General features: G+C 38.5%; 1 protein-coding gene across 2 annotated transcripts; it reads left to right on the plus strand.

Moving 5' to 3' along the window:
- Positions 1–861: 861 nt before the first annotated feature.
- On the plus strand, positions 862–11211 carry TIMM21 (translocase of inner mitochondrial membrane 21). 2 transcript variants are annotated; one of them, XM_084619085.1, is made up of 7 exons: positions 862–1456; positions 4364–4426; positions 4531–4628; positions 6007–6080; positions 8433–8538; positions 8638–8709; positions 11133–11211. In XM_084619085.1, the coding sequence occupies exons 1-7, from the start codon at positions 1162–1164 to the stop codon at positions 11157–11159; spliced, it is 735 nt and encodes a 244-aa protein (XP_084475211.1). In that variant the 5' UTR covers positions 862–1161; the 3' UTR covers positions 11160–11211. The 2 variants fall into 2 exon arrangements, with proteins under 2 accessions (XP_084475211.1, XP_084475212.1); XM_084619086.1 differs by lacking the exon at positions 11133–11211 and having other exon boundaries at positions 8638–9139.
- The last annotated feature ends 399 nt before the right edge of the window (positions 11212–11610 follow it).

Raw genomic sequence — 11610 nt, forward strand, 5'->3', positions numbered from 1 at the left:
TGTTGAGTGTGAATTTTCCTAGAAAGTTTGAGTAAAATCTTTACAGCTGTTTTTGAGTGGTGGCTTTCTACAGTTATTTACTGACTGAGTTTAATTAATAAATATGTACATGATTGTGTATGAGTTTTATGTACATGCTGACCACAAAGGAATTATTCAAATGAGGAAAAATAATGAATAGAATTTGAATCATAGGGGCAGAGTTACATCTATGCTGACCCAGTTGCTGGATCGGGGCCTTTTAAAATAGATTTTGCATCCACCAGTTTCCATAAAGAAATGACAACCTTAGATCCTGCAAAGACAATGAGACTAAAGGTGTACTTAAATCTTTGTAAAAAGAAAAGGAGTACTTGTGGCACCTTAGAGACTAACCAATTTATTTGAGCATGAGCTTTCGTGAGCTACAGCTCACTTCATCGGATGCATACCGTGGAAACTGCAGCAGACTTTATATATAAATTTGTATTTTTACCACTTTATTTGAAAAAAACCTGAACAGTTTGCATTATTGCAAGGTCATAATGTTTTTCTAAGGAGAAGATCATTGGAAATATTAAAAAAAAATCAAAAGAGAAGAAACACTACCAAAACACGCTATTTTTCATTCACAAGCCCTTATAGTTAAAGGAGGTAATAAAAAGTCCAGCCTCCCCTACCACTTCGTTATGTGCTATTTGTACCCGAACCAGCGGATTGAAAGTACAATAGTTTTGTGTCACATGTAATTTGATTTCAACAGCAGGGGGTGGCGCTTTGCATTATGGTAGTTGTAGTCATTTTTCTTTGAAGCCACTATTAACCGTGGACGTGAAGAGAATTTCTGTGAACTACAATTCCCAGGGCCTCGTGGTATTTTTTTTTTCCAGAGAACTTTGCAAACGCAATGGCGAGGAAGTTGCAAATGTCAGCGAGCAAAGGGTAATGTAGGTTTCTCAATTAAAGTAAATCAACAAGGTAAAAGTAAAACTCAAAGTGAGAGATTGCTCTAATTCTGTTTCATCATAAGGGCTGCACCTTCCGTGCACACACTATGCATGTGTGGCGTAGGTGCAGACTACAGTAGGCTAGATCTATGCAGCAGTCAAGGGACGCCTTAGTTCAACTAATCTGCATAGATCTTAGTTGTTGGTAACATATTAAGACTTGTTTTGCCTCATCATGTTTTCTGCTTCGTTTATGCGAGTTATTCAATGCAGCGAGAAGTTACAAGGCTCTCCAGGAAAGTGGTTGCTTGCACCCCATGGGAAGGTGTTTCTAAGGACTTCGCGGTGTTTTAGGTGGGGGCAGGAAGTTGCTCACAGAGAATCTGTGTTGCGCCCTCGTATGTTTTTCCAAGGTGCTAAACAAAATATCTGGACCCAGGAGGGGTCCCTGAGAGCTGGGAATAAAAGTAAACAAGTATCGGTGCAAAGAAGTCAAAAAGGAGGAGCACCCGTGTCGGCTGCTCAGAAAGGTAAGTGGGCCTATGTCCAGTATTAGTTAGTCGCAGCCTGCATTGTTTCTAGAGATTGTTCCTGCAGGAACTAGCTGCACCCTTACAATTGAGATTTTAGGCAACCAGAATTGAGGAATTAAAAACTGTGGTTCCCACAGCTGCAACTCATTCTCTGGTGTACACACTGCATTGTTTTGCATGACTACTTCATAGGGCGTTAACTTTTTACTTGTATGTGTATATTACCCACACACAGGGTAAAATTTCCCTTGGATTCCCCCTTACAGCTCTTCTTGACTTTATTGGGAGTGGTATCTGTGCATATGAGGGAAGAATCTGATGCATCAGGTGTTTGAGGGTGGGGGGAGGACTCTGAATACATGTCTACATTAGAGAAAAAATAAAGTCCATGAGTTGCTAATTCAAGTTCAACTTTAATGATGTTGTTAGCAATAGGGATTTTGTTTTTTTGGAAAACTTTCCTGTGTATGTTTGACAGACAGGACAGTACTGCTCCACTTGTGCAAATTTCGGCTTGTATTTTGCATTCCATCACACACTTTCTAATGCATACTAAACAGCTAAGTGGCTGGCCTCTTATATTTAGACTAATTGGAGTAAGCCTAATATATTTTGTAGGATCCTCTTAAGTAACACACAGTGCCTCTCCATCTATCTCCCCAGTTATGGCTGGACCCCCCCCCCCCCCCCGCTTGCATAAGTTTACCACTACATTCCCATTCCCTTGCCTTTTGCCTGCCTGCAGTCAGCTTTTGGTTCCACCCCAGCCCTGCTGTCCCCACATCCCCATGGAACAGGAAGCCAGGAGGTGAAGTAAAAGTACATTTTCCAAGCAGAGTGTCCACATTCTGCTTCTACAAAGTGCCACCCAAGATGGATCATAGATGGGAAAACAGGGAAGATACCTGGTTCAGAGACCCTGGAAAAAAATTGCAGTAACACATAGGTTGAAGGCTGATACAAATTCAAATAGACTGTTAATTAACTCTTCTAAAATCATTTTCTTCTTCCAATGCACACATGAAATTTTCTTATTGACATAACAAAATATTTTTTCTTTTAGTTTGGGTGGGAAGAAAAAGGGCTTTGTAGCTAATAATTTCCACATCTATATATTGATTTTTTATATCAGTTTCATCAATTCCTATTTAATATGGAAACTGTAACTCACTTTTGTGGATTTCTTCCACATGGCCATAATGATGGTCTAAGGTTGAACATCATCATCCATCAGTTCAAATGGAAAAAAACTGAATGGAATGTAGAGGTGGCTCAAACTCTTCTCACTGAATTGGAATTTGTTGTCTATAAGTGCCCGCATAAATTCTATGTCCTGAAGATTAAGAATGGCTGGGTTTAGTGACCTAAGAGACGGTTTCCAAACAGTGGTCCATTTGCTGGTTGCCAGCAGAGTTGGCTGATCACAGGTACTACCTCCTACTTTACAACTGGTACATCTTAAAAATAGTGAATGCTTTCCTAATAGTGCATTTCCATGTACATAATTAAGATACTGTAGTTGCCATCAACGTTGTCATTTGATCACCAATGGAAGGGGAGGCAGTCCATGTTGTTCCAAATGGGAAGGAAGATGGCCATAAGAGGCTTTGATGTGGTCCATGTTTGGAGATCCCAAGTTTGAGGTGTCTCAACTAGGTATTAATCCCCAGGAACTGCCTTGGGCATTCATAATTCTTTGCTTAAATCGTCAATAGAATAAATACAATGCTAAACCATGTGATCTTATTTCTCTGAGGCCAAAGAGATTCCATTTTCATTGATGGACATAAGTGAGTATCAGAATGTAATGTCTTAAGATCTTGAATGATTTGAGCATCCGTCAAGCAGTTACAACATGTAGTTTTTATTACAGCAAGCCAATTTAGTTCCCTAAAGGCTCTAGCAGTTTTTTCTGTTTAGTTCCACTACTAGTGAAATAAAAATGAAATACTTTGCTTAGAGGTAGAGTAGGATGAGAGGGCTTTTCTTGGAATTATAGTAATTCAGTTATCTATTTCTAACATTATTATTATTTATTATGGTTGTAATTATGTAATGAATGATGGCCGTTCCATCATATGATCCCTAGTTCCTCCCATTCATTCCTTCGAGCAAGAAGTGATTGTTACACAGCTTCAGAAAGTGAAAGGACTTTTTTCTCTGGACAAAACCTTCTCAGGTGATAAGGCAGCTGTGGAAAGTGGAAGGAAAAGAGGTTATTAAAGTTTCCTCACTAATTTGAACTTTGCTAAAAAGCACACCTTATAATCCACACAAATTGGTGATCTCTTCCCACTTCTCAAGCAAGCTTTTATAGCAGAGGTTGTAATGAGGTCTCATAATAAGACTTCTTACTCTTGTACACGATGAAATATTATAAATAAATTACAATTGACTAAATAAAGGATATGGTTTTGTGGCGTCTTTGCCATTTATAGTTCACATACTTGATAAGTCCTCATTCACAGTCTCTTTGTCAGTAGTGTTGACTCTTTCCCCCATACTTTTGTTAAAAAAAATTGCTATAAATGAATGTTAGATTGCAGCTTGAATACTTTGCAGCTGAAAATGTATTACTAAAACTTCAAAGAAAATGGCTTTGTATGTCAACGTGAGAGCAATAGCACAGGTTGTTCTGGGTTTAAACTCATTGAAAGGTTTAAAAAAAATTCTTCTGGAACTGACAAACTTTTCATGGTCTCTTTATTTTACTGCTGAGGCATAACAGAAGGAATGGACTAAAAGCTGACTTTTTTCCCCCTTATCAGTATGAGACTTACTTACCAAAATGCTAATTGAATCTTAGACTGGCACAGAGAAGAGAAGAAAATTATTTATATGATACAATTATGCTAATCTTATTAACTGACATTGTAACTACTATATTTTTTCTCTCTATTACAGTGAAAGAAGCTGGAAGGGATTTCACCTACTTAATAGTGGTGCTCGTTGGGATTGGTGTTACAGGTTATATAAAAAGCCCATATGCCCTATAAATATTTTGTATTCATTATTGTTCATCAAATTAGTTTAGTTCTCATTTTATTTGCTTTTGTTTCCCTCTATTTCAGGTGGTTTGTTCTATGTGATTTTTAAGGAACTATTCTCTTCCTCCAGTCCCAGTAAGATCTATGGCGATGCCTTGGAGAAATGCAGATCTCACCCAGAGGTTGTTGTTCAAACCTAAATTACAGTTTCACAGTTGAACAAAAGGATTTCTTATTAATTGCTGTTTTCCATGCTCTTTGAATGGAAGATTTGAACCATTAAGCTCCAAAGAAAATTCCAGTTGACTCAGTCACACACATAATTCAGTATAGTGGGGAATTGGGGCCCACAAAAGTACATCATGTAGTTTCTGACTGCTTTCTTCACCAAATGATATACTCTTATACTGTGGTACTGCACAAGAGTCACATTAAGATCAGAACACCATTGAGTTAGTTGCTGTATAGATATTCAGGAAGACATTTCCCCCTCACCCAAAAAACTTAGTGTAATTTGAAACAAAGGGATTTTAATAAATAGAAGGGAGGGAAGGATGAAGTTAACAGTAATAAGACTATGAAGTTGTGTAGGATAGCTAGATATAAATAAAAATCAACTCAAAGCTAGACCTTAAAAATCACATATTCAGACAAAGCCATAAATGTGTGTAATAGCCTTCCAGACAAGATTACTAGGGTGTCGGTGGGATTCATCTAGAAATAGCAAAAATATTAGAAAGATAAAAATAGAGATATATACTTTGGAACTAGGCTTATAAAAATGATAACCTCATTCCGGTGGCATACCACAAAATCATGCTTCCTCTCTGATCTGACTAAACTAGGTTTAAACACCTGGCTGATTTCTTGCTGTGCTTTGGAACCGGATTTATAGAAATGACAAAACCTTTTGTTTGTAGTTTTTAATAAAAGGAATCATTGCTATTTAGATTATTAGATTTAAAACTGAAACTTTGAAATACTCTGAGACAATGTCTCTGATGAGATGGGAGTGCATTTTTGCTCTTTCTTTCTTTGTATAGTGTAAACCTGGGAAGACTAAAGTAAATAGTATACATACAGTACAAGTAAAAGTTAGAATTCTGTCAGCTAAGATAGATGCCCATAATGCAGATCTTTATAGGATTTTAAGGATAATTGAATTATTGTTTCATGTTCTCTATGTATATAAATCTCCCCACTGTATTTTCCACTGAATGCATCCGATGAAGTGAGCTGTAGCTCACGAAAGCTTATGCTCAAATAAATTGGTTAGTCTCTAAGGTGTATTTTCCTTTTGCAAATACAGACTGACACGGCTGCTACTCTGAAATTAGTTGATAAAGAAATCCATTGAAATATAGAAATACTATTTGATATGAATCTGCTGCTGTCTTCTAGTTTGTTTCCTAAATTCTTGGGTTGTCACAATCAATCGTATACGAGAAGCATTTGGTGAAACAAAAATGATTTCAGATGAAGAGGTGGGATGACACTGGAGTATGTGTTTGAATGTGACCCTTTAGACATGCTATACCTCATCTCTGTTCTTTTTCTTAGGTAATAGGTGTTTTTGGTGAACCCATTAAAGGTTATGGTGAGCCAACGCGACGAGGAAGACGACAGCTTGTCAGGTACTGTTTGCATTTGTTCTGTACAAACACCTATTTCTGCAAAGACGCTTTGGGTCAAGATTTACATCTAGACTAAATTAGCTGCATAGGATATATTTGAGCTCTGTCATTTATAAAAAGAACTGAGCAACCTTTTTTGTAGGGCTACTTACATGGCACATAGCAAGTGTTTTCTAGGGTTAAAGAACATTTGAGAACAATTTTAGGTGGAAGATTTTTTCCAAGTTCATCTTTCTGAAGGCTCAGAATTTGAGTTATTAGGGTTACAAACACAGTCGCAATATTTTTCATCTTCTGTTTATAGTTGTGCTGATCATTTAACTCACAGAATTATTTGTATAAATTGTAAAGTATTATGGTGCGGTCCGTTGTGTTTAAAGAGTAGCTAGACCCTGTCCTGAACTGCCACCTAGAAAAGCATTTTATTTTTAAAGGAAGAGAGAAGGCTGGAAAAGGGTCTTTTTTTCTTCTTTTTTTAAGTCAGTCAATGACTGGTTTATTTTCCTTCTCCTAACTGTAAAGATGCACGAAGGTCCTCTGTTCCAATTGGTCTAATTCCTTCTCTTGTAAGACTAGCAGAAAACTAAAGAAACACCTTAGTGGTAGAATACTAAAATTAACATGCTGTGTAAAAGCTTTAATATGATACAGCAGAATGTCTGTTTATGTCCAACACTGACCACTTTTCAGTCATATAGTTCTTCACATTTGACACTACGCACATACTATACAGTAATCATTTTGATCTCCGACAACACCTTTGAAATGGATGTAGTCCTCTGAAAGTGTGAGAATGTATTACATTCCCACTTCTCTCTTATTTGTCATATTCACTTGCACTAGCTCTTCTTAAATTAAATTATAAGCACTTTGGGGGCATGGACTTCTTATGGCTTAGTACGGTGCCCAATGCGCTTAGATCTCAATCTTCATGCGGGCCTTTGGGCTTCAGTTTACCAAAACGGATTTAGTGTGAGGCAGATTGATGGGCCTGTGTAGAAAAACTGAACCCCAAAATTGAAGGGTGTTTTTGTTCTTTTTAAAGGAAAAGAATTCTTCTCCCACTTAAAGATTAATTTTTTTTTTACCAGATTGTGTGTCAGAAATGCTGTTCACAGTTGAGCTGCTGAATACTAAAATGTAAAAGGGAAGTTTTAAGCATCTGTCTGTAAAAACAGGAACTGTCCTTCTCAGGCCATAGCTGACTGAAGAGGTAATCTTGGTTCCTAAGATTTCAGTTCCAACTTTTTGCTAGCTGTGCATTTTTTTTAAGTTATTTTTGAGTCAAGACTTTTGAGGAAGGTTGCAATAAAGTCTGTGGCCTGACCCATGATCTCATGAGTCTCAGAATACCTATGGGCCTGCTCACTGGGTATAGTTTTGGATCTCTGGCCTTTCTGAACCCAAAGTTACCAGAATGGGGAAGTCCTTCATTAGCATAAAGGAAATTAGCATCTCCCAATGGGATCTAATTAGTGACCTCAAGAGAAATAGCTCCAAGCAGGAGGAACTAGCTATATAGTGCCACCATGCCTGACAAAAAAGTCCTGGCTTATTCCACACTCCTGGTTGGCTGTTGAGTAGTAAGAGTTCAGCAAAATGAAACTTTTAAGATTTGACATCTACAAGCAAGTAATCTTTAATCGGCCACCAAGTCTATCAAAGTTAAACTTCAGAGCCAATAAAACCACTGGCTTTTGTGTTGTTGTTTGTTTTTCTTCTTCCCTATGTACCGACTTCCTGAAGCTGAATAAAACTGGAGTCAACCACCATTATGCATAAGCATTAATTTTTGTTTTCTAGTATTTAATAGTAGAGTAACGTATCAACCTCTGCATTCTTGCTCTTGATTTTAACTCCCAACGGACGACTGATATTGAGTGCACATCTGTATGGCTAGAATCCACAGAATTGATCTGAAAATGGGACCGAAACAGTAGTTGCTCAGATATCTAAAATGGTCCTATGTTAAACAACTTTTCTGCTTAAATGATCATGCCAGTGTCTCTTGAAAGCACTGGACTACATACTACATTCCTTCCCAACATAGCTAAGCAACTTTTCTAGATGAGAGTGTTAACTCAAATACAATTCATTAAAATATCAAGGCAGCCACATAGTTTTTAAAAAAGTGCAGTCTGGAACCTTTATCTTATATCTAACAAGTGAGCGTTAAGACCTTCTGTCCATACAATTACAATTTGGCATTGACATGTAGGTAAGATCACATATTGAGACAAAATTGCTGTGAGTACAGCTGTTTCACTTCACATAATCATGCCTGCAATGTACATGGTTTCTCAAACTGCAATACACAGAATGTGTAACATGTTTTCTTGTTACTTTTTCTAGTCACATTGAGTATGTAAAAGATGGATTGAAATACATGCGCTTGAAGTTCTACATCGAGGGCTCAGAACGTGGAAAGCAAGGGACAGTCCATGTGGAAGTGAAAGAGGTAAAATTGTCTCAATTAGTTACAGATAACCAGCATCACCTGATGCTTAAACTACTAAAGGGGGAAAAAATAACCCTTGCATGTTTTTCCTTATTACAGAATCCTGAAAGCAGAAGATATGAGTACCGTTACATATTTGTGGACATTGAGGCCTACCCTAGAAGAACTATTGTAATTGAAGATAATAGATAGTAATTTGGTTCTTTCACTGTGCCAGTTCTTGAATAGTGCTGAATAATGCACAGTCAGTGTACAAATGAATGCCGAGTGATGCACAATCTTACTCCCTTACTTACATCTATGGAATCTCATTGAAGGCAGTGGGGTTGCACAGGTGTAACTGGGGCCAGTAGAGAGTTGGTCACTATCAGTGTATTTATAATGGAAATATAATAGGATTTGAAGTGAACCAAATTTTAAAGTAGTGTCATCCTTTATGGCAAAAAGGCATGAGATAGGAAAGAATAGTTATACAACTAATTTAATGCTGGATAGTATTTCTACTCAGAACCCCTACTATAGTCTTCCAACATTGCAGAATTATTTTTTTTGTTTATATTTCGCAACAGCACTTCAATAAAAAATGACATACAAAATCTAGAAAACTACATGTTCATTGATGTGCAGCCTGTGTGTTTGATATTGAGATAAAATAAGATGATAATCCACAGAGACTTTATTGCAGATGCAGCTATGAATATGCATCACAGTATTGCATGGCCTGACAAGGTGAATTCAGATGAAAGGCAATAAAATTTGGTAGTTTCCAAATAGAATGAGGGAGGTACAAACTTCTGAGCTAGTCAGACATATAGGACCTGGTCCTGGCGCTAACCAAGCAGAGGGGAATTGATTGTAGTACTCAGTACTGTGGGGATTTTGGGCTGCAAAGCAGTCCCTACATAGCTATGGGGAGTAGTTGTATGGCAGAGCTTCATATTGCAGCCACTGTCTATTAAATGGAAAACAATGCCAGTTTGGTACCAGGTATCTCCTTGATCGTCAGGTGCTTTAGAGACCAGGCCAAAATGACTAGTAACAAACCTTCAGAGCTGCAGATGTTCATGCTTCAGTTGTGGTGCCCTTAGATGTGAATCTCTTTTGCCTATTTGATGAGGCAAATATCTCTGTTCTTCAGCAGAGGCTTAAGGGACACTTTTTTTGTTTAAATGACCAAAAGAAGCCAAATTGATTCTTCCGCTCTTTGCTTCACTTCTGTACCATGCTCTGTGCCACAGGATGTGTTACAGGCTAAGGAAGAGGGTGTTTTTTTTAAATGGGAGCCTGTCTGTCTGTAATGAGGAGACACAAACCTCATACTGGTGAGATGAGGGTTAAGGCGTTGCTCTGGCCAGAGGAAGTCACACCCCTTTGCCCCCGCTGGGCCTGATCCCAAAGGAGGGAAGATTCAAAAGGGAGCAGCTGAGTCTAGGCTGACTGAACAGAAGAGCAGTTGGGTGCTGCAGCCTCCAGCAGAGAAGCCACTGTGGCTCCAAGCAGCCAGGCCCAGGCCTCACAGTCAAGTTTCTGCAAGCCTTTCAACAGTAGAGGCCAAGGGTGATGAGTTGCTGCAGATAAGGGAAGATGCTTTGGAGCATGACCTGAAAAGACAGTGAGGGGAACCCCCAGACCTGTGGCACAGATGGAGGAACAGAAATGGGTAGGAAGTGACCCAGGGAGCAGGCATAAGGGCATCCACCCTTAGGCCATATAACTGGACCATTGTTTTGAAGGATCCTGGATTGGAACCTGGTGCAGTAGGATGTGCTCGCATTCCCCTACCCCCAAACATCGGCTTTCGCCCTTGGGCAACACCACCATTGGCTCTAGCCGCTAAGCCCGGCAGCCAAAACTCTTGCCATTGGATGACATTATCACTGGCTCTAGCAGCTAGGCAAAGTGGCCACAGACTCTCGCCAGCAGTCTGGAGTATTGCCACTGGGCAGTACTGCTGGCCTGAAACAATGCCCCCAACATTGTTTATATTAGTGGTTTGTATAAAATTCATATTGAATTTTTTCATGGTTGATTTTACTAGTTGAAGGAGCATATATCATCCCAGAATTAAAAACACACTGAAGATTACTAAGAAAGTATAAATGTTATATCCACATCGTACTACAGAGTTCAGACCAAGTGCACAAAAGGGAATAAGGCAGCTTGTGCGTGTAAACAGTACCATGAGCTGACTAGGTTGATGGTCCCTTGGGAAAACATAGGGAAATAATTCCAATGAAACAACTTACTGCCCCAAACATACTCCACAAGTTTATTGAACTCAAATGCAGGAAAATGTATCCATTTTGTCCAGCACAAAAATGTGTTACCAGAGCAGCATTTAAAAACTAGAACAGAAAACTAGGCTCTGAGGGATTCCATACTTGTACAAAGGAAGCCAAGAATGCATCCCCGGAGGTGCATCCCCTGCATATCTTTAAAGCTGTTACTTCATGGTTTTTTAAAGTCCAAAGTAGTTTAATGAGAAAAAAAGAATCAGAATTAATTAAGTGGTGTGCTATTTTCTTAAGATTTATTTTAACAAATTAGGGGTTGAGGTATAACCATTGATTTAATGTTTGTTTTTTTCCCTACAGAAGCTGTATATATTCTTTTTGGCATGACTACAGATTGAAAGTCTCAAGTAAATAAAATAGAGAGAAAGTGATACTGAACAAATCTATTGACTATTGGCTATTTTTATGAAGTCTACAGCTAACAAAGGGAGGGTTTAATAGTCATGATATATAAACTCCACAGCAAAACAAAACCTCAGGCAGGCCTTCAAAAAATATCTCCATGTTTGTATCTATTTATTGAAATATATACACTTGTCACAGTTTCAGGGTTAGATGTACCCCTGTCTCTCTCTGGGTCTCAGTGCACCCCAACAGGTGACAAGCCTCAAAATTTCTCCTCTCTCTCGCTATAGTTGTGTGATTCTCCACTTCTAGACCAGGACCTGTGTTACAGATCCCTGTTTACTAACCAGGATTAGTTCAGCAAACCCAGTTTAAACTCAGTTCCTGCAGTTCTGTGGTATGGGAGCTGTGACCAGTGGTACATACACAGTGA

The sequence above is a fragment of the Lepidochelys olivacea genome, assembly GCF_965140295.1.
Source record: "Lepidochelys olivacea isolate rLepOli2 genome assembly, chromosome: 2".
In the NCBI taxonomy this organism is placed as follows: domain Eukaryota; kingdom Metazoa; phylum Chordata; order Testudines; family Cheloniidae; genus Lepidochelys; species Lepidochelys olivacea.